Genomic DNA, 23233 nt, shown 5'->3' with positions numbered 1-23233 from the left:
CGAGGGAATGGTTCTGACTTGAAGCTAACGTATGTACGCGGTGTGGACCAATCACAGCATGTGACCTGCTTCTGGACCTACAGACTGGGGAAGGATGGAAACGGAATGATTTCCAGTCCTTGACCCTACCCCAACCCCAAAACTGCTTAAGATTCGAGAACGAATAGGAGGTAATGCCTAAGAGAACCAGAGGCAACTTCTCGATAATGTGCATGCTGCGTGTGTAGATGTACAGAACTACATATGTGTGAATATATTCCCACCTTACATACACACACACACACACACTCTCCGTAATGACACTGCATAAAAAATACATATATTGTATATGGAACTTGGTCATGTCAGTTAGGACCCCAAGCAGTAATCATAGCCTTATTGCCACTTTGTGTGTTTGTGTACATTGAATGACTCATAAGATTTTCAGAGATTTTTTTAATGTAAGTATTTCTACTAAATGCACTTATCCTTCTACATGTTTATATATTTTGGTAAAATTGATTTATTAGATACTTGGTATTTTAGTAAGATAAAGTTTCTTCAAATGTTTGGTTAATGCTTTGATGTCAAGATTGCACATTGCTGAGTCGAACCTCAGAAATTTATGCAGCTTTGGGCATTTTCAACTGCGGACCGCAGTTTCCTTGGCTAAAAATTGCACGTGTGTTCTTGTGCATTCGCTCATGCTCCCCAGCGACCTACTTGGTAGCTGTGATGCTTCAGTCACTACCTGCTGGCTCTCTGGTGGCCCTGTTGCCATCACGTGATCACTATTTACTTCTTCCTTGGAGTGACGGCATGGTTAGGTCAGTGCCAAACACGATGCAAGCGGCTGTGAGCGGGAGTATGTTGTTGGAAGGTGTCCACTTCTCTTGCTTTCAGCTGTTGTAGCCAGACACCCAGGTTTTCTTTAAAGGATTTAAATCTTTCACCCGTGAAAGAACAATTGGCCACGAAGAGTTAAATTACCTTGAAAAGTGGGAACTAATAGGCACTCCAGCTAGATCACACCTCCCAACAACATCAGATTTAGTTAGTGTTTTGTGAAACCCCTCAAATTATCTATCTTTATCTATATATGTTTTCCTTAATATAATTTATGGTCGCCCCTACTGCTTTTGTATTTTTTAATGGTGGTGCTATTAAACCACAAGCACGCCTGCTACGTATCACTAACAAACCTGACCAGCTGGAAAGAGAAACAAGAGAGAATGAATTCTATTCCATCGTAAGAAGTTGATTTATTTTAACTTTTCTTTATGTATCACTAAAGGAAAAGGGTTGTTTGAAAAACCTTTTAAGTCCAATAAGTATGGATAGCATGTTATCTGAAACTTTTAATTTGTACATTTCGGTGTCTGATCATTTGCATGGAAGAGACAATAGTGCCACGTCTAAATTGTTCTCTTGTGCTTGGTTAATATGTACTTCTCTAGATTGTTCCGTTTCAAGCGACATTTCTTACTCTTTGGTTTTCAGAGGCATTTGAAGCAAACTATCACAATGGTCCTCTGTTTTCTGACCAATCTAAAAATACCTGTGATTAAATTTGTCAGTGTAAATAAATTTCTTGCCAATGAGTATTATTGTTGTTAGACAACGAATGCAATAAAAAGAGAAATACAGACATCTGTCGGAGTAGGCTGGTTTTTGGTTTGGGTTTTTTTCCCCTCTTCCATTTTCACCTTCAACTAAAACAAGCCCTGACTGGGTAAACCTGTATTAACTGCCAAAATGCATCTATCAAGCAAGAGCAGAGTGCACGTTTTCCAGGGAAGTGAAACTAAAAATGAGTTTTAGCCCCAGCAAAGTGTAAATTGGCAGCTAGCATTACATATGAAAGCACAGTTAGGGAACTGGGTATAAAGTAGAAGGTGTTCCACTAGAAGCTTCCTCACCCGCCTTCTGATTCCCACGGCGTGTTTCCAGTACCTGTCAGCCTGGCCGGGCTCTGTGACAAACACAGTCAGGGGCGCCTGGGTGGCTCAGTGGGTTAAGCCGCTGCCTTCGGCTCAGGTCATGATCTCAGGGTCCGCGGGGAGCCTGCTTCCTCCTCTCTCTCTCTCTGCCTGCCTCTCTGCCTACTTGTGATCTCTCTGTGTCAAATGAATAAATAAAATCTTTAAAAAAAAAACACAGTCAGTGGCGGGCCTCGCCTCGCACAGCACAGGGCAAGCTCAGGGCAGGCTGGCCCACGGGACGGGGTTCTTGGTGGCAATTTTATTTCTAAAACCTTAAATGTTCTGAAGACTTGAATGTAGCAAATGAGGGATATCAGTTTCTCTCCCTCTCTCGCTCTCTGTCTCTGTCTCTCTCACACACACACGAGCCATAATTGATCTGTGACTAAACCTTCACCAAAAAATAAATGAAATAAGCTGGTTTTTCTCTTCCTCAGAGTGTGTTATGAAACCCCTCACTGAGGGGAAGCGTGTATCCCTTTTTGACTGGCCGTAAGCATATGCTATGTCAAACTGAATAGCTTGCTTGCTTTTTCTGTTGGGTGGGTTGGGGAAAGAATTTGCTTATTCTGTCAAGAACAAGAGGGAATAGAATGTAGTTATTTCATTGATGAGATCAAGCAACTCTTTTTAAAGGAAATATGGGGGCTTTTTCAACATAAGCCCAAAAGCCATCAATAGTTTCAAGACAATATTTGAGAAAATCCAACTTCAAGAGCTGTGAACAGCGTCACTGAGTAATTGAGTGCTCCTAGGGCATATGATATTATGCTCCCTGAAATGGTGACTAAAACAACTCTAATCCGATATGAGAAAAGTGTTTTTCGATCCAAACAAAATGTTCCCATTTATTCCTTTAAGTTAGTAGCCTTAAGATGTTGACAGTTCTCAATTTATCAGCAGACCGTTTTCCCCAAAATGCCAGACCTGACGTCATCATGGCAAGTGCCTTGGAGGAACTTTGTTTCTAATGTGACTGCCTTAGCATCCCAAAGAACTCATCCGGCCGGGAAGCCATACTTTCAAAAGAGACAGACAAATAAAAACAAGTAACCTTTTCATACCAGCTTCAATAAGAAAATGACAAAAGTCATCTCTTCTTCCCAATCACATCCCTCAGAAGATAGGGCAAGATTGTTGACTTTTTTTTCTTTGCCTTTCTACTGTTTTCTTGTGAGCCTCCCCTGCAAGTTACAATAAGAAAAAAACAACAAAAAAACAAAACAACACCTGGTTGAGGGGATGGGCAGTGGGTGTCGTGTGTGGCTCAGTCAGTTAAGCGTCTGACTCTTGATCTCAGGCTGGGTCTCCAGTCTTGGGGTCACGAGATCAAGCCCCATGTTGGGATCCACACTGGGTGGGGAGCTTACTTAAAAATACCAACAACAGCAACAACAAAAACCAGCCCCACTACCACTTGTAACAACAGTACTGTCTTCGGGGGCATTTAGCTTTACCTGAATGGATTATGGGCCTCAGTCCATCTTCAATCACTGAAGCTAACACACTTCTTTTCTTTCTTTCTTTCTTTTTTTTTTTTTAAGATTTTATTTATTTATTTGACAGACAGAGATCACAAGTAGGCAAGAGATTTAGGCAGAGAGAGAGAGGGGGAAGCAGGCTCCCTGCTGAGCAGAGAGCCTGATGAGGGGCTTGATCCCAGGACCCTGGAACCATGACCTGAGCCGAAGGCAGAGGCTTTAACCCACTGAGCCACCCAGGCGCCCCAACAAACTTCTTTTCAATGGGGCAAAGCCACTAACATGTACAGTTTATGCTGAGATCACAACACTCCCAAGAATGTTAAGATTTTCCTACATGTCATCGCTACCAGAGAACTGAGTGAGAGTAAAAGGAGAAATGGGGGTCATTTAGGTTTCCATTTACTGAGAAAGTCCTACGCCGAAGGGGAAATGGGATTCAGATTGTGCCAGTATGTCCCATGGCTTTGCTAAGGAGGGGGTGCCTGGAGCCGAGGGAAACTTCGTAGGTCACCTCTAGTTTCCCAGCAGGTGACCCAGAGCTCCTGAGGACTGCGGTCTGGGACGACTCGTGAGATCACTATGCTCCTCTGTTTCCAGAACAAGATTCAGCAAGGCAACAGCAAGCATCATGGGCTCCCCAGGCCACACCCATTTTAGGGAAAGGACGTTTGGATCACACGCAGTTAAACGATTTAAGGCCGGACAACTGATGCGGCAACTATAGCCATTTTATTGACAGGATTTTTATTGGTAAATGGAGTTTTCGAGTATTTCTAGACTGATTTGTTACAGTACTTTAAAAAGCCTTATGCACTGATTCTGTTCCCAGGTAAATAGCACTGTCTTCCTTCCTGATGTGCAAATGGAGGGTCAGTGCTCACGGTTCAGACCAGATCACCGTGGCCCTGGAGATGCAACAAGCCGTTGAAATGGTGGGCTCACGGTGTGCGTGACACGGGGGCAGATCCACCTGCTAGAGCTTGCAGTAGAGAGCTCTGTGGAACACGGTGCCAACCAGCAGCTTCCCTTTGTACACAGAAGCCACCGAACTTCCTTGCAACATTGTACCATTTTCTGCATAAACCTGTGTAACTTTGGGCTCTTCTGTTAAAATGTCCTGGATTCGGATCACCTATCAAAGAAGGAACATTAGCTTACTATTTTTTTTCATTTTTTGAAGATTTTTATTTATTTATTTGACAGAGAGATCATAAGTAGGCAGAGAGGCAGGCAGAATGAGAGGGGAAAGCAGGAGTCTGACCCAAGGCTGGATCCCAGGACCCTGAGATCATTACCTGAGCTGAAGGGAGAGGCTTTAACCCTTAAGTTTCTTTTCAACTCTTAACTTCTTAACATTTTTAAGCCTTTAGGATAAAATACAGTGTCTGGAAGAAAGGATGCTTACATACAAAAACACCAAATATGCAAACTGGGAGGGCCAGTGCCTATATATAAAGGGTTAATGGGAGCATTTAAAAGGACCTTTTTAAAACAGCCAGCCCCAGTTGCACCTGAGCAGCTCAGTCCTTTAAGCTTCAGACTCTTGGTTTTTGGCTCAGGTCCTGATCTCATGGAGCCCATTGTGGGGGCGATGTTCTCAGTCCGGAGTCTGCTGGAATATTCTCTCTCCCTGCCCCTCCCTCCCCACTAGTGCATGCATTCTCCTTCTCTCTCTAAAATAAATAAATAAATCTTTAAACAAAAATAAAAATAAAAAACTAAAACAGCCAGCCCAAAAGACAGACATAGTAGTTACTTAACTGGGAAATAGGTGATGGGGCACCTTGACTTAAGTAAGCCTCTTTCTAATAAAAGTCAGTCACTCTTCCGTGGGGCAGTGCATTAGGTAATGGATTGTTACTACTTTTTGCTATTCCTTACCAGATCCATCATTAGAAAGGAAGCACTTTTTCCAGAACAGCAAACCAAGTCCATGCTATAGCAAATGACCTAAGTTCACCAGATGAGCTAACAAGCAAGAACAAATTAGAATCTAACATTCTGCTCTGTTCTGCACAGTGAACACACCACAGCATACACTTCCCTAATTCTGTTAAACATACCACACAGCCATCCTAATAGCTAAGAACCAGGAAAAGGCACAAAGGATTGCCATTAAATATAATCACGATTGTCCTGTAAGCCTGGAGAGAAAGGGTATGAAGGGCCATAAAGTAATTGGAAATACACATTTGGTTTGGGGGTTACTTAATCTAAGAGACATGGGCTTTATTAATTTTTTTTAAGATTTCATTATTTTTTTTTGATAGAGATCACAAGTAGGCACAGAGGCAGGCAGAGAGAGAGGGGGAAGCAGGCTCCCCGCTGAGCAGAAAGCCGATGCGGGGCTCGATCCCAGGACCCTGAGATCATGACCTGAGCCGAAGGCAGAGGCTTAAACCACTGAGCCACCCAGGCGCCCCAAGACATGGGCTTTAAAAAGAAAAAGTTTTTTTTCGGTGGGTGGAAATGAGGCTGATTCTTAAAACTAAACTTTAAAAAGAATACATAGCCATAAACTATGTCAAAAATGGTATCGGTTATTTAACATAAATAACATGTATAACACGTACTGAAAAACTCAAAACAGAAAACCCCAGATGAGTCACAGAAATGTTCAAATGCCTATAGCAAAGTGCGTCTCAAAACTCTTGTTTGCACAGCCAAAATAGTCTGCCGAGTTAAGACCATGAAGATGAATGGGGTCTTTGGGTACTATAACTAAGATGGAAGGAAAGGTCTTTTAAACCAAAATAATTCCAGCAAGTGATGGATCTTCCCATTCCGCAGGGAAGGTTTGGAGAGGACGCCATATGGACATCAGGCCTGGCGCATTGTGTGAACTTGTGCATATACGGACGCGCGGGAAGAGGGGATTAAAAGGAAAGGCAAGCTACAAACAAATGATTAGACCTGCGGTCCATTCTGTTTCTTTTTTTTTTTTTAAACGATTGTGAATTCCCAAGTTGAAGAAACTCATCACTGAAGTAAAGATAGGGACTCCAGCCCTGCGCTGGCTCCCCTCACCCAGCCCTTCACTCTGCCGAGACTCTCACGAAAGCCTACGATGAAGTTTCCTTTGCCCCCAGCTCTGGCTCAGGGTCAGCCCAGGAGCAGCAGCAGCAGGGGAGTGGGAGGACTGAGAGGGAGGTAGAGTGTTTGTTCCAGGCTTCCTCCCTGCAGGGTCCCCACTGGTTGTCTATGTCCCCCAACCAGAGGCCAGGTTCCCCTCAGGGGACCCTGTCCACACTCAGCTCTGCTCTCATTCGACTTTCTGGTAACCATTTCCTGCCTCCCGCACTAGCTCTGGGGTAATGCATTATCTCCTTTCATTTCCCTACGTATGCCCACACCTTTGTATACAGGACCCTTATTAAATCTCCTCAAATTACCCAATTTAAATGTACCATCTGTCTCCTGCCTAGATTATGACTAAAATTCCTCCCAAAATCAAACTCCTTTTTATCTCTCATCATGTGGATCATCTATCCACGTCTCTCCTCATATTTGCACATGTAATTGAGATTTATGTTTCCAACCGAGAAACAGCGGGGAATAAGGTCGCCAATCTGATTCATTTTTCAAACTAACCTCTGATGCGGGAGGATTCTCCAGATCATAGAAGAAGATCTTCATGCCACTGGGATGGCATCCAACCCAAAGGTCCCCTGTCACAGGATCCACAGATATGTTATCCACGAGTGTGTTAAAGTCCAGGGACTTCCAGGTTAAAACAGGGAGAGAAGGAAGGACAGAAAGTGAAAACAATTGAGAGGTGACGGAACAATCTCTCAGGGGAAGCTATCATCTTGTTCTCCTCGGTCTCCACACTGCTGGTTCCAGAGCACAGTTCTGCCGCATTTCAATATCGCTCAGAGAGTTCCTCTGACTTTCCACCTATATTAGCATTTCGTCAGTTTCCAGGACAGAGGAGGGAAGGGGAAAATGCAGAATGGCAAGCAAGACTGTTAGAAGTCAGAGGAAGTCATCTGGACTAACATCTGTGCATAAACCTAAGAAAAAGTTTTAAGTGCTGCATAAAAGAGCTCCTTCTACAAAAACATGTGCAAATGATATTTTTATAAGCATTCAGAAAACAACTAGGAAATGTGGATTCATTTTGAATGAGCACATTGATGAAATGTAGGCTCCTCTTTAATGGCTAAAATATAGGCTGTGCAGCCAGAGAAGAAATGATCACCCAGGGTCTAATTTTTGCCATGGAGTAGGGGAAAAGTTTCTTCTTTGGTTTTCTGATGTTATTTAACTCCCTGTTCTTCTGCTGTTTATTTTCTAAATATAAGTCGCAAGCATGTGATGACTGCACAGATTGCTGTCGAGGCTTTGTACCAGGATCATAAATAATACCAATGATTCTTAATTCCACCATTCATCATCTTGGCTGCCTTCTACTGGGGAGAAATCACATCTATTTGTTTACCTCCAGCTCTCCATTGGAGAAGTAACATCTACCGTGTACCTCAAACAGAGGCCAGGACACCTCAGCGCCTAGAGACCATGTAATAGCTGCTGGCAACTCACTGCAGAGGCCGTAGTGTGGGCGGGGAGCTGCGGCAAACCGCGCCGCCCTGCCCTGGGCTCCCTGCTCTAAATGAGACCTCTCCCCGCAAGTCCATGATGGGGCTGCAGGGGCCAAGCCTCCCAGCAGAGCCTCCTCCCAGAGCCATCATCCATTCTTGCCCTGGAGACAGGCCAGGTCGGCCAAAGGAGGCAGCCAAGCAGACATCCTCTGGCCAGAATCAGCCCCAGGCCTTCTCTGTCCCCGCAAACACCCATCCATCACAGTGTCAGACAATCTACGCAGATCCGCCATTTTCTTTAGACAAGGAAAATGTGTGTCTGGGGGCTCTGTGCTATTTGCTGGCTTTGGGAGGGGTAGCGGTCGATTTCTGAACTGCATGGCGGCTGAAACCCTCCAGAGATGTGAGCTGGGGTGAGAGAAGAGGAGGACACCCAAGCCCGGGGTCCCTGTTCATTTGACACACGATTACTGAGTTCCCACCGTGTGCTCCGGAAGCAGCTCAGCTCCCGGAGAGCAGGTACTGGTAAGTGGCAGACCTGTCTCCTGCCCAGGTGGAGCTGACGGTTCCGCAGGGAACCCCTTTTGGGCCCAGCAACTAACTCCTGTCTTGTAGATCTCTAATTCCTAGCAAAACTCACTCACTACAATGCACGCAACGACACATTTCAAGCTTCCACAAAGCCAAGTGGAAGATGGTACATTTCTTGATAAAGGAAACTGAATAAATGATTCTCATTGCAAAAAACTGTGTCCTCTGTTAACAAGTATCCCAATTTTTAGAGAACGGGAAAGCACTGAAGTAGGACTAATTCATTGGCTGTGTCCTGGAATTTTTTTTTTCTTTTTATGGAGGAGGGGATTATTTTATTGTGGTGAAATACACATAACATGAAATGTGTCATTTTAACCACTTTAAAGGTAAGATTCAGTGGCATTTGTACACTCACAGGGTTTTGCAAGCATTACCTCCAACCATTTCCAGAAACTTTCATCATCCCAAACAGAAACTCTGTACCCCATATCTCCCCATTCCTACCTCCATGAGCCCCCGGTGACCCCTATTCCAATTTTTGTCTATGAATTTGCTTATTCTAGGACCTCATATAAGTGGAATCACACAATATTTGTCCTTTCGTGTTTGGCTTACTTCACTTAGCATGAGATCCTCAAGGTTCCATCCATGTGGGGGCATGTATTAGGACTGCATTCCTTTTTAAGGCTGAATAATATTCCATTGTCTGTCATACCACATTTTGACAGGACATAAACCCACCCACATCTCATCGCAAATTCTAAGATCAGTTGCAGCTCATTTATCAAATTTCCTGATGCTCCAAGTATTAATGAATTAACTCGTCTTGATTACCCACTCCTTCAAAAGAAAAAAAATAATAGAGTCACAGAAGTAGACTCAAGTGAATTGTTACGTCAGCAGATGGGGCCTTGCCTGTTGCCAAAAGTGGAAGCCAAATGTCAAATAGGTCCTTGGCAGGACCAGCGTCTTTACCCTTCTGTGTTGAATATCTATTGGATGGGGCTCCAGTCTTATAAAATTAACATTCAATTTGCAAAAGTAACTATTGTTACAACCACCATTCCTTTTCATTCCATCAGCCAGTAGGAGTGTGTGAAATTCCATTTTACTTCCGCTAATACCAAATTGGCCACACCGATGATTTTTAATGTCAAATGTGATGCCACGCTGGATGCTGCTTTGAGCTCATTTTCCCGCAGTGAAGCCCCTCACGACAGCACATTGCATGTCCTGATGGGAACCGCCCCGCAGGGCCTGGTGACGGCGCCTCGGGCTGGGGACGGCTGCGGCAAGACAGCCAGGTCCTGTTTGTAAGGGACAGAGGACTACCTTCACCCAGCTCCACTTTCCTGCTTCTTCCTCTTTCCTCTCCTTTGTGTTTTTACTTCTTCTGACCCAAACCTTCAGATCATAATCGATGGAGGTGGAAGTTAAACCCCTGAATCATACCCAGCCCCATCGTATTAACTGAACAGGTCTTTGTTGAGTGCCTACTACCTGTTGGGAACTCTTTCGGGAACAAAGAGAAAACACCCTGTCCTTCTGGCACTTAAACCCTAGTGGAAGGGACGGACGATAGGACAGATAAAATATATAGCATTTCACTTACAAAATGTAAGTAAAATATGTAATATTAGCAATGAATGTTGAAGGGAATTTAAAGCCATCAGGAGAAAAGAAGTGTGTGTGTGTGTGTGTGTGTGTGTTTTGGAGGAGGTCATCAAGAGGAAGTGACCCCCAGTTGATCCTCAAGCTGGACCCAAGCATTTGGAGGCTCCTTGACTCCTTCCCCTATCTTTGGGATATACATTCTGCCCACCGTTTCCACAGTGGGAGCTGTTCCAAGGACATAGCTCTCATTGAGAGAGTAACATGTTATTGAGACCATCTGGACAGTGTGTGTGGCTGAATCCAGTTAAGACCTCTACGTAAACTTTTAAGATTCTGGTCGGAGGGTGTGTAGATTGACTTGTACCACGGCTGCTCAAGACAAGCCTCATATGTCATTTCTCTTATTAAACCTGCCACCCAGCAATCGGAATGGTCTGCCTTCTTTTTTGATCTCTCCTTGCCTTCTCCGTGTATGGGGACAAGAGACCATTTTCAGATTGCACCCAGGAAGCTCCCCAGACTGCAAGCTAATAATTGGTGAGTCAGCCAGGAGGAGACCATAGAAAGGGGCTCTAGAAAGGAGATGTCCTTGGAGGAAACCCCGAGTTGGCCATTGACCTCTGTGTGGGGAAGGGTGACCCCATGGCCAATCCCTAAGGACTACCATGAGCTCACCAATCCCTGCCAGTGCCCACTGATCGCATGCACTACTCAGCCAGAACAAGGAATGAGATCTCACCATTTGTAAAAACATGGCTTGACTTAGAGGATATCATGCTAAGTGAAATAAGTCAGACAGAGAAAGTCAAATACCATATGATTTCACTGATCTGTGGAATCTAAAAAAACTGAACAGATGAACAAAGAAACAAAGGAAACAGTACAGAGAATAAACTGGGGGGTTGCCAGAGGCGAAGGCTGTGGGGGATAGCAAAATAGCTGAAGGAGATGAAGAGGTATAAACTGCAGGTTAAAATAAGTAAGTGACAGACGAAAATATAGTCAATAATACTGTAATACCATTGTATGGTGACAGTGGTGACAGACGGTGATGACATTTGTGATGAGTATGGAGTTGTGTACAGAGTTCTCCAATCATTATATTGTACACCTGAAGGTAATGTGTCTACTATTTAACAAACACATTAAATTAAAAAAAAAAAAAAGAAAAAGTGAGAAGAGGTTAGAGAAGGACATGTGGGTGCTCGCTACTCTGTAGTTTTGGGGCTGGCCGACAAAGGGAGAGAACAAATCATCAGCTGAAGACTATGCACGCCATGTTGCAAAGTCCCAGCTGCTGAGGATTAAGGTCCGAGTGCTGTGACAAGGTCTGACTGGGAAGCTAAGAGGTGGAACTCCTGGGAAAATGGGGAGGGCGAAGAAGTTGCTGTGAAGGGAACAAAACGCCCCACGCTGTCCAACCCCAGGGACAAAGGAAAGCAAAAGCACCACGATGACCCCAGCCAGCAGGGCAGCCTCCAACGGAGGAAACGTTCATGAAGAGAGAAGGTACTTCCGCTGAGTTTATTGATACAGCTGCCACGTTGCAGCAAAAGACCAGAGCAAGTATTTCAGTGTGGTTAGTACACTTATGGGATGTGGGGGACATGGCATTTCTCTGGGCAGGAAGCAGAGAAAATGAGTGACATCACCACACACTCGGCCCCCCGCCGCACCTGCATAGCACTCAGAGGTTCAAAGTACCACTCCCTTCTAGACTGGATAATCCTAGCCTGCAGGGAGATTTGGCCCAATGAGGGCCCTTCCCTGGGCATGTGGAACCCTGAAAATCTAGAGAGGAGGTCTGACAACCCTTTCGGAGTTGGGAATGAGATAGGCAATCTCTGCCCCTGGCTTTGAAGGTCTCATCAGGCCACGTTCACAGCAAGAATGAAACATCCTGTACCCCAATTCACCACCAACACCTGTTATGGGACCCTCATGTCCATGCTGCGGCCAGTGGCGGGACAAGATATCTATAGTGCTGGGCAATCTGTTGTCAATTTAGGGAAAACTGACAAATCCTGGGACTGGTACAGGATGTAGGAAAGGCCTGAGACAGAGAGCTCCCCCATAAAACCTAAAGGCTTTCCCAATCAGCTGTCAAGGTCCAGTAAAAACAACCCCGAAACAAATGGGGTTTAATCTCCTTGCTGCAGGGACCTCCCCAGAACAGAGAAACTGTGTTCACTGGCCGGCGGAAAGCCACAAAACTTGAACAACAATTCAGACCTGTTCCTTCTGCCCCTTACTGTCCCTGATGCCCTGCCGGCTCCAGCAGGAGCCTCAGGAAAACAGTGCTATTTGGGGTGGGTGCCTCCCTAACCCAGGTATAGAGACAGGCCAGGACTGTCTCCAGGTGCAGGCAGATGGAGATGATCAGAGGCGTCAAGTTGAACTTGCTCTTTGCTGGTCCTCCAGGAGCTCTGGTGGATGCTGGATCCAAATGCACTCTGACCCATGGTGACCCTCAGTTTTCAGCACCATCAGTGATTACAGAGAGCAAATGGTTACGGTTAAGAAGGTTCTTTGACGGATTTAGTGTTCCTCCCAGGAATATGAGGTTCTTCTCAGCGCAATACCAGAGAATCTACAGGGTGTTGACGTCCTACGAGATGGAACTGCAAACCTCTCTCAGGGATCTGACCCTGGATTCTGGTAATCAGACCAGCGCTGAGGGGAAACACGCACCACGAACCAGTACGCCTGCAACCCCTTCAGAAAATGGTAACTGTTAAACAACATAAATTGCTTGCGCGCATAAAGAGATAGGAGACAGTATCCAAGAACATGCCGCAGGACATTCTGCAGGCTTTCCTGGAACAGTTGCAAGGGAGAAGATCGGTCATGAGCCCACAGAAAACTCAAGGCCCAGGAACAGCCACAGGCGTTTGCGAGTCATGTGGTTGGGCAAGACATGCGTTCCAGAATCTGTGATTGATAAGGCGTAAGCTTAACAAGCCCTAAGGACTTGAAAGCGGTGCAAACCTTTGTAGGGATTTGGGGGTTTTGGAGGACTTTCATTCCCCATCTGGCATGGTGTCTCTGTCTCTGATACAGACTGATAAAGAAAGGACATGTGTGGAACTGGGAACCAGGGCCGCAGGTTCCCTTGGAGAAAGCAAACATACTAGTGAAGGAGATTACAGCCCCGGGCATCTCGCAGGCAGGGCTACTATTTGAGTTAGATGTTAGATGCTATTTGAGTTAGAGTTAGATGTGTCTGTGGGCACTGTGTGGGGATAACAGGAGGACAGAGTACCCCTAGCTTTTGGTCCCAGAGGGGACAGAAACTCCATACACCCCCTAGAGCAAGAGCTCTTAGCCATATATGCAGCACTGCTCTGGAGTGGGGGGTGAGGGTGCTTTCAGGAAGGAAGAGGGCATCAAAGTAAGAACTTCCTTTCCTATCAAGGGGTAGGTTGGGACTATGTTCCATCCACGCATCTCTGCCATGGTTCAAACCCCAACATTGACTACCTTCCGATCCACAGCGTAGGAGCACCCTGCCCACCTGCCCACTGTCTCCAGAAACACAGGCACTACTAGGCTTGGAAGAGAAGGAGACGCATTGCCCTCTCCCCCTCTTTCCGTGGCAGTCCTTGCAGCTTGTAGAGAGGGGGTGGGGGTTGGATCTAGTCCAGGGAATCCATCCCTCCTCCCCCAAAGCGGAGTTGCTCTTCAGCCCAACACTGACACCATCTGGATGGAAGCAGGAAGAATCCGCAGCGGCCCCTGGCCTGAACTCGGTGGTTTGACTAGTGGTCACTCCTGAGCCCTGACCCTTAACCCTTTGCATTGACCTTTGGACTGTTGTAAAGGGATTAATCCTACAGCTGGAAGGGTGGCAAGCCAAGGGGTGGATGATGGGAATAAGTTCTGGCGCAGTCAGGATGTGCGGCAAAACATTTGTGTTGGCCTGCAGGGATTTGAGGCTGTCCCCATTGTCCACATCCCAGCTCAGGCAGGGGTGACACCCCCTGGCAATCAGGAAGCCATGTCCTCGCTTGGATACAAGCTCTGGCAACCTACCCTAGTAGCCACCCCAGAGCCCTAGTGGGAGGGCATATTTCCAAGGAGGCTCTAGTGTCCTCAAAATAGAGTGACTTGGTCTACACAGCAGTAGCATGCCCAACGTGTTTTAAACAATGACCAAGGCAACAGCCAAGACAACTACCAAAGAAGTCCAAGGCCATCCCCTGAGACTGGCAAAGCCCTGGCCAAACTCATCCAGTAAGCTGTAAATGAGGAGCCTGTCCTTACCGAACACTGAAATGTCTCTAATAACCAAAGCTGTCCTCCAAAACCGGATGGCCTCGAACACTACTTACCACCTCTTTGCCATTATCTGAACAGAATTCTGTGGGTTCACACCTGGTGAGTGTGCCAGAGTGTCGTCTCTATCAAATCACATGAGGACACAAGTGAACGCCTAGAGTGATCTGACCTCAGCTTGGGGGACTTAATAAATCAGTGGTTCGGATCATGGGGCTCTTGGATGAAAAAAAAAATTGTCATTGATTTGGGGAATCACTGCAGTAATTTGTGTTTTCCCTAGCACAAACGCACTAACTTCGCTGCCTCCGTGCCAGTGGACACCCCCACCCCCGACCATCACTGACTGCTCAGGACATGTTGCACAAGAGCTGGGTGTATGAGATCGTAAGAGCTGTCACGAGGGATGGCATGTTGGAGGAGGTCCTTGGGAGGACATGACCTCTGGCTGAACCTCCAGCTGAACTTGGACAACTGAAGGTGTCCCGTCCCCTTCCCTGTCCTTGGAATGTGCATTCTGCCCACTGTGCACACAGTGGGAGCCATTCCAGGAACACAGCCTTGATGGAGTAAGGTGCTGCTGAGCCCCTCTGGACAGTATATGTGACCGAACCCCCATTAAGTGCTCTATATAAATGTTTAAGATTCCAGTGGGCAGGTGCAGAGAGCTAGTCTTCTTGCAGCGCCCAAGACAAGTCAAGTAGCTGAGGGCCCTTGTTTATTAAACCCGCCACCGAGCAATGCAGAGTGGCCTCCCTCCTTCTCGGCCTCTCCTCGCCCTCCGTGTGTGGAGGCAGGGGAAGAGGGCGGCTCGGACTGGACCAGGAAGCCCCTGAGGTTGCAGACTCGCAGCAGTGTGTGTGTAGCTAGGCGGGCAGAGTCGCAAGCCGAGATGAGGTAGCCAGGAAAGGCCTCACTGAGGTGACATTCTAGAGGAAACTGGAAAGGTATGAAGAAGAGAGCCACAGAGAACTGGAGGAAGATGATCAGAGCAGAGGGAACTTGAGTGCCCCACCCGAGGTGGGTCCCCACCTGGTGAGCTCAGGGACACCAAGCAGGGGGAAGCGCCAGAGACAAAGGGGGTGAAGTGATGGGCGGCAGGGGTGCGTAGTGGCCGCTGGGAGTCCTTGATACTTTATTGGGTTTTTTATTATGTTGTCACGATGTTTAACTATCGTGGAGAGCGCTGTCATCGGAACTACCAGTTGAGGTGATTTCTTGGCTGTTTCATCAACATGGAGGAAAACATGAAAGGGTGAGAGAGAGGGGAAGGAGCGGGGGAGGGAAAAGCGGGAGGAAGGGAGCAAAAGAGGAAAGGACGGGAAACTAAGCCGTGAGAATTCGTTAGGGCCGAAAGAATCCAAGTTTCATAGGTGAGATACTGGGCTTGCTCCTCCCCACTCTGCCGCTGAACCAAAGTGAACAACAAACACACACGATGCTGTTGACTCTTAATAAAGAAGTGAAAAATTGGTTCTCACCCGCTCCAATTAGACAATCCTTTTTTGCTCACTTTTAATTTCACAAATCAATTAGAATCTAATTATCACTCTGCAAACTTATAGTGTTAATACATCTTACCTTCAATGGAGTTAAAGTCCAATTAGCGTGTTTTTCATACACATGAATCTTATGAGCCAGCAATTCAGATATATAGACATACCTTCAAAGAAGAAAGAACTACATCAAAGCACTTGAAGTAATACGGCTCAGAAAATTATGGTGAAGCTGGGAGAACTCTTCCTAGGAGAGAACTCTGCTTAGAGACAGGAAAATGCAATCCCTCTCAAAGCACACCGAATTATAAAAAAATAAAACAGAAACCCAACTCAATGAGTTTACAATGTGCAATGGAGTTTTCATTTCTGAAAAGTTACTTCCTAAGGTAGGAACCTAGTTGTCCCTGATCAGGAGGGAAGAAACGCAGCCCTAGTACCAGCTCCAAATATCTGTTATTACACCACTTCTCTTTGCTGGTCAACATGGCGACAATCCCCAGGTTCTGCCTCTCAGAGGACAGCGAGTTCTCTCAGGCAGGCTGCAGGAAAGCCCTTTGACAACCAGGCTCTTGTTTTAGGCCAGAGAAAGTATGAGAGGAGACAAGATGCTTGGCCGAGAGAAACCTTCCCCCACTCCTACCCTGAGCCGGGTTCTGACCCTGCGCATTTAGTATTTTGAAGGCAGGGCATCCCAGAACAAAGAGAGAAATGACTATGTATTATCTGCTACTTTGTAAAACCAGGCAGTGCTATAAATAACTGAAAGCTGTCCACATTGTTTCCTCTAATCATGTTACCAACTCCTGAAATCCCTGATGACAGAAGATGACGAAGGGTATGTAGGACTGCATACATGGCTTTTGTAGACAGACTAATGTTACCCAAAGTGTGGTCCCCAGACCAGGGTTTCTCTGTGAATCATTTGTTTCAGGGTCATCATCAAATAATAATGTAAATCAACTACACCATGAGGAACACTCCCTCGATAAATGGACTCTTCGCCTTCAGTAACACCTTCTTGATGGAGAAAGAAGTGTCTTGATTTACACTTTGGTGCAGGCTCTTTATCTTGTCACAAACAGCACAGCTAAGATATATAACTACATGCAGTTCATCTTATTACGCCCTCAAAACGCTTCCCTCAAAGCAAAGTTGTTTAGAAATGCTGAATGTTTATCCCAGTTTCCCTTCTTAATACATACATCCCTCCCCGCAAACTTAGAAGAATACGCCTACACAAAATAGAAAATTTGGACTTGATACATTTTATCCCCTGAAAAATTAAGATATTTTAACATTCTTCCTAATTTACTTTTACCAGGATGACACGTTAGAGCATATCATGTAGTTTAGAAAATGAGTCCGTTCTAAAGAGAGCTAACGAGAATCTGGGGAAACGCGTGATAAACAGTTCACATACTTGCCGTCAGGTGAAATGTTGATTCCATTAGCAAAATCAAATCCATCTGCCATCACTCGAACTTCATTTGGGCTATAGTAAACAACGTAAGACCACGCTAAACCCAAGTAGAGCTCCCAGGATCTCAAGTAGGGGTCAACAAAGTAGTGGTCATTTGTGGCATAAAAGTGCTCGGGTCCCACAGCAACAATATCATTCAAACTGCAAATTGAAACACACATGCAGGGTATATCCAGGTGAAGGTATTGTACATTACAGGAGTAGGCATTGGTTAGCATTCAGTAATGGCTGTTCCCAAAATCAAGACGCAGGATGAAGTTTTCACTCCAGTCTTTATGTCACAGAATTAATATGACATCAATCCCACCTGTATGATCTTCAAAGACAATAATTACTCTAAAAAAAAAAAAAAACCCTAAAAGGTTACTATAGCAATGTAACATAAAAATCCTATTAACTATATCTGAAAAATAGTGTGATGGGTTATGAATGTGTGTGTGTGTGTGTGTGTGTGTGTGTGTGTAGATATACTAAAATCAGCAGACATTAAATTAGGCCAGGAATCATTATCAGGGCAAAATGCATTTATGTTCATACAGAAGTCACTCTCATATAGAATAGCCTAGGCTATCATCATGCGGAGGGAGGGAAAACCACTGACAATCTTGAGATTTGCATTTTAGTAAAAGCTCTACCACGATTAGTTGTGCAATTTAGGTAAAATTAATCATTTTGCATGTCAGGGCCTCAGTTTCCTTATCTGTAAAAGGATGATGAGCTGGACAGCTCTATCTCTCCATCTTAAAAGGTCACTTCTGGCCTTAAAGTTTCACCATGCTGAACTGAGGAAAATGTCTGCGAGCAAGAATGCTCAGAAACGGGATGCTATGGCATATTTTCTTTCTGATTTTGATTCTCTCTCCGTTACTGAAAATCTAAGATATATGAGTCTATTTTTCTGCTTTAATAGGTACAACAGTGAACACATAAGTGAGTCATTCTCTGCTGATTGAGGTGACAGAAGTTCCCCAGGGCTATTATCTGGGAGAGAATTATCTCGGCTCCATTGCAGAGGGCGTAATGGCTAGCACAGCGGCTCTGACGCAGCTCTGGGCTCCTGGGCCAGTTAGATAAGCACCCAGAGTCTCAGTTTTCTCATCTGTAAAGAGAGGTTAAACAATTTTCCCAAAGTCATGCAGCTCATTAATATAAGACTAAGGGTCAGAATCTTAATCTGTGGAGTCTCACTGGAAATCGCAATACGGCAATGTCTGTTGTGGGCTTTGTAGAATGCCTGCCACTCGCTGAACCCCTCCGTCAATGATGACCACTAACTACCACGACATGAGAAGAAAGGTCTAGGAATTTAGGATTAGTGTGTATAGGATCCAGGCATAAATCTCTCCCTCTCTCTCTCTTCCCTCTCTCTGTTTTTCCCCCTCTCTTTTTTAAAAGTAAATTTCCAAAGTGAGCATACTTTACAAATCATGGGCCCGTTTTTTGTAAAAAAGAACAGAGAAGAATATTGCAGAGTAATTGCTTTGAGATCTGATAGACCCCATTTGAATGCGGACATTGCTTGTTATTGTCTATGGGGCCACAGCTTGTCACTGAAACCTACACCGCAGTTTCCTCTCTGAACCTTGTGAGGTTAGGGTAGACGAAGTGAAAGAAGGAATATCAAGACCTTGGCACTGTGTCTGGCCTATAGAAGATGATCAGTTATGACCTTTGTGTTATCATTAATGACATACTTCAATTGTGATAGATTAGTAACAGGAATATTAATGCTATAAGCAAAGCATAAACAGTCATTAAATACAAAGCAGAAAATACACGTGGCCTAGTCCTTCAGTTAGTTGGGAGACCAGAATTTTAGTTAACTGTGGCACCCCGGTTTTTTCATTTGGTTCTATGTTGCCAAAGACAAATCTGAGACTTCCAAGACTAACTATGAAATAAACAAAGTAAGCTTTCACTATTTCAGACTAGCTCAGAGCAGCAGCTTCAGCCTCAAGTCAGCAGGGTTTGAATTCCAGCTCTGCTGTTTTGCTGATGGTATTCTCTGGGGCAAGTTAAATACTCCAAAATGCCATAACAATAATAACACCTAATTAAGATGGTATTTGTAGAAAGATAATAAAGTAATCGGTTTAAATTGGTTATTATAGCCCTAACTTATAGTTAAAACTCATTGTTACTATCACAATTATTGCAATTATTATTAGCCCAGCTTCTCTATTTTATATACTTTTCCCTAATTTAGATCTGGGTATGTGGCACATTCACCAGACATTCAGTATCCTTATTCTCTTTCCAAAATACATTTTTTGAAAGAATGTATAAATAAACTGTTGCACCAAAAGCTGTTCTCTGAATTTGCACTCATCTTAGGGACACAGAAAAAGACTTGGGCCATGTGGTTCCTACACAGCTACTAATTATCTGATTGACCTTCATCCAGTAACTCAATTTTTCTCCAGTTGCAGTTTCCTTGTCTTCAGAACCACCAGGTAAGGAAAGAGAGGAGGGGGATCCTGGAAACACTGCGTGCCAGGCCCTCTGCTAGGTCCCCACATGTAAATAACACACCTTTTAAGAAAAATCTAGATTTATGGATACTGAGGTAGTCGAGTACTATCTGCTAATCATTCAAATAAAGGTTGGGATTCTAGACAATCTCAAGATTCGAGGATAAAGAGAGTTTGGAAAGACTGTGTCAGACTTTTGTTCCAAATCCATCATAAGCCTCACAAACCAAATCTTAAGGCAAGTGAGGAGGTTGATTTGGGCTTGGGTTGACTGGGATCAGGGATACCCTGGGTTTTTTCTTTTTCCTTATGTTACATTGTCAAGAAATCTAAGATTGGAGCTGAGTGTGAACCACAGATCTGTTACTCCATATATCATGTGCCCGAAGAGCAGGAGGGGTAGGACAGGGAGATCTTAGAGATACCAGATTGCAGTCTCCCTTGGGTATATGTTTCTAATTCATAGAAATATCAAAGATTTAATTTTTTAATACAAGAAGAAATAAATGAATAAAGAAGAAAGCTCATGATGTAGGAATTGTCTGTGAAATTGGTGTGGGTTTGAAATACAAAGACTGGCTTTGGAGAAGAACAGAGTTACGTCTTAATAACAGCTCGAAAGGCCATTCTGAGCCTGGGAGCCATAATTCAGCACCCAGCCAGCCTGGGAAGTGAAAGAGGAAGAGAAAGGGTCTTCTCTCAGAGGTCTGAATCCTCTAAAGTATCTGCAGAAGAACATTTGGAAGTGTTTGTGATGATTAGAAAGGAGAGTCAACCAGCCATTATCTGCCCCTCCCATTCTGGCTGGAAGGAAAAACCAGCGGTGAATTAACCACCCACTGGTGTTAAACGGAAATAGAAATATGGTATATCTCAATACTTAGGCAGAAGTTTGTGTTTGATGGTTTTCAGATGCAAAAGTGATTTTTCTTCTTCTTGAAATTTGAACAACTCAACTGCGGACTTAAAATCTGGATGGTTCACCACCAGCAGGTACACGGTATTATCTGAGAAGAGATTAAAAACAAAAATCGAAACATTAACTGAGCTCTCAGCTGTCAGCCCTGTCTCCGAAGAGCAATTTCAACCCACCTCCAACTAGTACTTAGGGTGTCAGGCAGACGGAATATTTTCATGTCCTTGTAGAGAGAAGCACTTGTGATCGCTTCAAAGAAAAAAATGGCTAAAGGAAGGACTAGTGACAGTCTCTAAACACCTCCAAACGCCACAGGGGGGAGAAAGATTCTCAACTTAAGAATGAGCAACGCTTGATGCTAAAACTCCAAAGAGCTTGTTAAGCTTTCTATTGCAAATGGTCTCAGCAAGATGCACAGTTGAGATAAAAGAGATAGCTGGTGTGGAGAACACCGACGGGAGAAGGTGTGCTGAGATATAACTCACACAATGTAAAATGATAAATTCCATAAAAAGAACACCTGAGAGATGCTATCAAAGAGGAGGCAGCTTCCATGAATCAGTCCCGCTTTAAGACATAAAAGAGATCAATCTAAGTGGTCAAGATGGTGTGATTAGAGTTGGCAAGTGAAGTTAGATTATTACAGTCTTTGCCTTAAGAAGCAGCAAGTCTTTGGAAACCTTTGATGTGACCAAATTGGTATTGAAAGAAAAACAGTGCAAAGTTTAGTAGGTTGAGTGGAAGAGATTTAAACAGAGAAGCCAACCAGGAGGCTCCTGGTAGTTAGGCCATTGGACAAACAAGTGTTTATTTTAATTGGTATTAAGTGCTACAAAGGGAAAATAAGACTAGATAAAAGAATGGCCATCAGGGAAGTTCTGAAGTGATGTTAAAGCAGAAACCTAAATGATATAGGAGACCAAATCACGTAAGTATCTGGAAAAAGAGCATTCCCAGGTGAGGGAAGAGAATGTGCAAAGGGCCTGAGGCAGGACCTTATCTCTTAATAGTGAGGTTGTGGATGGAGTAGATGGAGTGAAAGAAAAAAGTGAGAAGGCTGCAGCCATAAAGGTAGGTAGCCAAGGCCAGTCTTGTTAGGGCTTAGGGTAAGGACCCAGGGCTGGCTTACTGAGGCCTTGGAGCCAAGGGGTAACATGACCTTACACTAACAGCAGTAATCCAGGTGTAGGGGGAGAAGAGACAGGGCCAGAAGGATGGCGTTGACAAGAAGTGACAGGAAGTATCAAAAGTCCCTAATGATGGCTGAGGAATGGGGAAGTCAGAAATCAAACACTGAAGTGAGCACTGAAACCCAGCTTCATATTCTGTGTGGCAGATTTTACCTCTAGGCATTTATCCTAAGGAAATGCTCAACAGAAGATATATACACAGGAATGGTTATTTTGGCACTGTTCACAATGAACATAAAGGCAGAAACAGGCTGACTATGCATCTACAGAAGAGCTATATTGCTGCACTCCCAGGCATCTGAATCCTGAACAGGGGAGGAATCCATTGCAGGGGAGCTCTAAATGCACGTCATAGACAGGAGTCCATAATGCAATATCAAATGTGGAAGCACTTTATAGAAGGGTTTGGGTAATACGACTCCCTTTTATTTTTAAAAGCATACGGGTACCCAGCAGTATATTTCTTTGCACGTAATGTTTGCAAAATAAAATACAATGTTGCTATGTGGGTGGAGAGATCACTGAAAGGGGACTCTATATGTATACAGAGAAGAGACATCATATGGGGTAGGAAGGTAAAGAAGGAAAGATAGAAGGATGGAAAATCAGCTTTCAACCTGTTGAGTTTAAAGCAGCTATAGGAGAGGAACTCAAATAGAATAATCTAGTAAGTTTGAGGGAATGGAGTACCCGATTAATGGAATTCTCCCCGAAAGCAGGAACAGTTAGCAGGTGTGACTTGGTTGAACTGTCTGAACTAGAGCAAATGAAGAGGAGATACAAGATCAGTGTTTTGGGGAATGTTCAGAAAATTTGAAATGCGTGACAACACAATGAATGGGGGCGGGGGTGGGTGGGTACCGCGGTAGGATCGGAACTAAGCTCGATAAGTATATTGGGGTATTGGGGAGAAGCACTTGAAGGAGAAAGTGGTCAACAGCATAAATGAGGCGGAGGAAGGAGGAAAGGGAGGCAGGGAAGATAGGCGACCTGGGAGAGAGAAGGCTTGTCAGTGAGGACGTTGCTGACAACTTTCAAGGCCGCGGTTCTAGTCGCCCACAATGGGGAAATTCTGGAAGAAAGGTGGAAGGAAGGACTGTCAGCTGAGGAGAGGGAGGCCGTGACGACAGAGGGGTTTCTCAACCCTAGCTTTACATTTTATCACCTGGAGAACTTTTAACAAGTCCTACCACCCAGGCCTGCCTCAGACTGACTGAGTCAGAATATTTGGCACTGGGATCTGGTCATTAGGCTCTTTAAAACTCCCC

General features: G+C 44.7%; 1 protein-coding gene across 1 annotated transcript in view; it reads right to left on the bottom strand.

The window, feature by feature from the left end:
• Window positions 1-4152: 4152 nt before the first annotated feature.
• The window catches only part of PON1 (paraoxonase 1), a 31931-nt gene continuing 12850 nt past the window's right edge, over window positions 4153-23233 (bottom strand). Inside the window, exons 5-9 of the mRNA XM_032304633.1 lie at window positions 20740-20866; window positions 17329-17529; window positions 15991-16072; window positions 7037-7165; window positions 4153-4577 (exon numbers count right to left, since the gene is read on the bottom strand). Coding sequence (XP_032160524.1) covers window positions 4419-4577; window positions 7037-7165; window positions 15991-16072; window positions 17329-17529; window positions 20740-20866 — 698 coding nt within the window. The 3' untranslated portion in view covers window positions 4153-4418. The remainder of the gene's footprint in view (window positions 4578-7036; window positions 7166-15990; window positions 16073-17328; window positions 17530-20739; window positions 20867-23233) is intronic.

Source organism: Mustela erminea, chromosome 11 (assembly GCF_009829155.1).
Source record: "Mustela erminea isolate mMusErm1 chromosome 11, mMusErm1.Pri, whole genome shotgun sequence".
Taxonomy (NCBI): Eukaryota; Metazoa; Chordata; class Mammalia; order Carnivora; family Mustelidae; genus Mustela; species Mustela erminea.
This window is presented reverse-complemented; position numbering and strand designations above follow the sequence as displayed.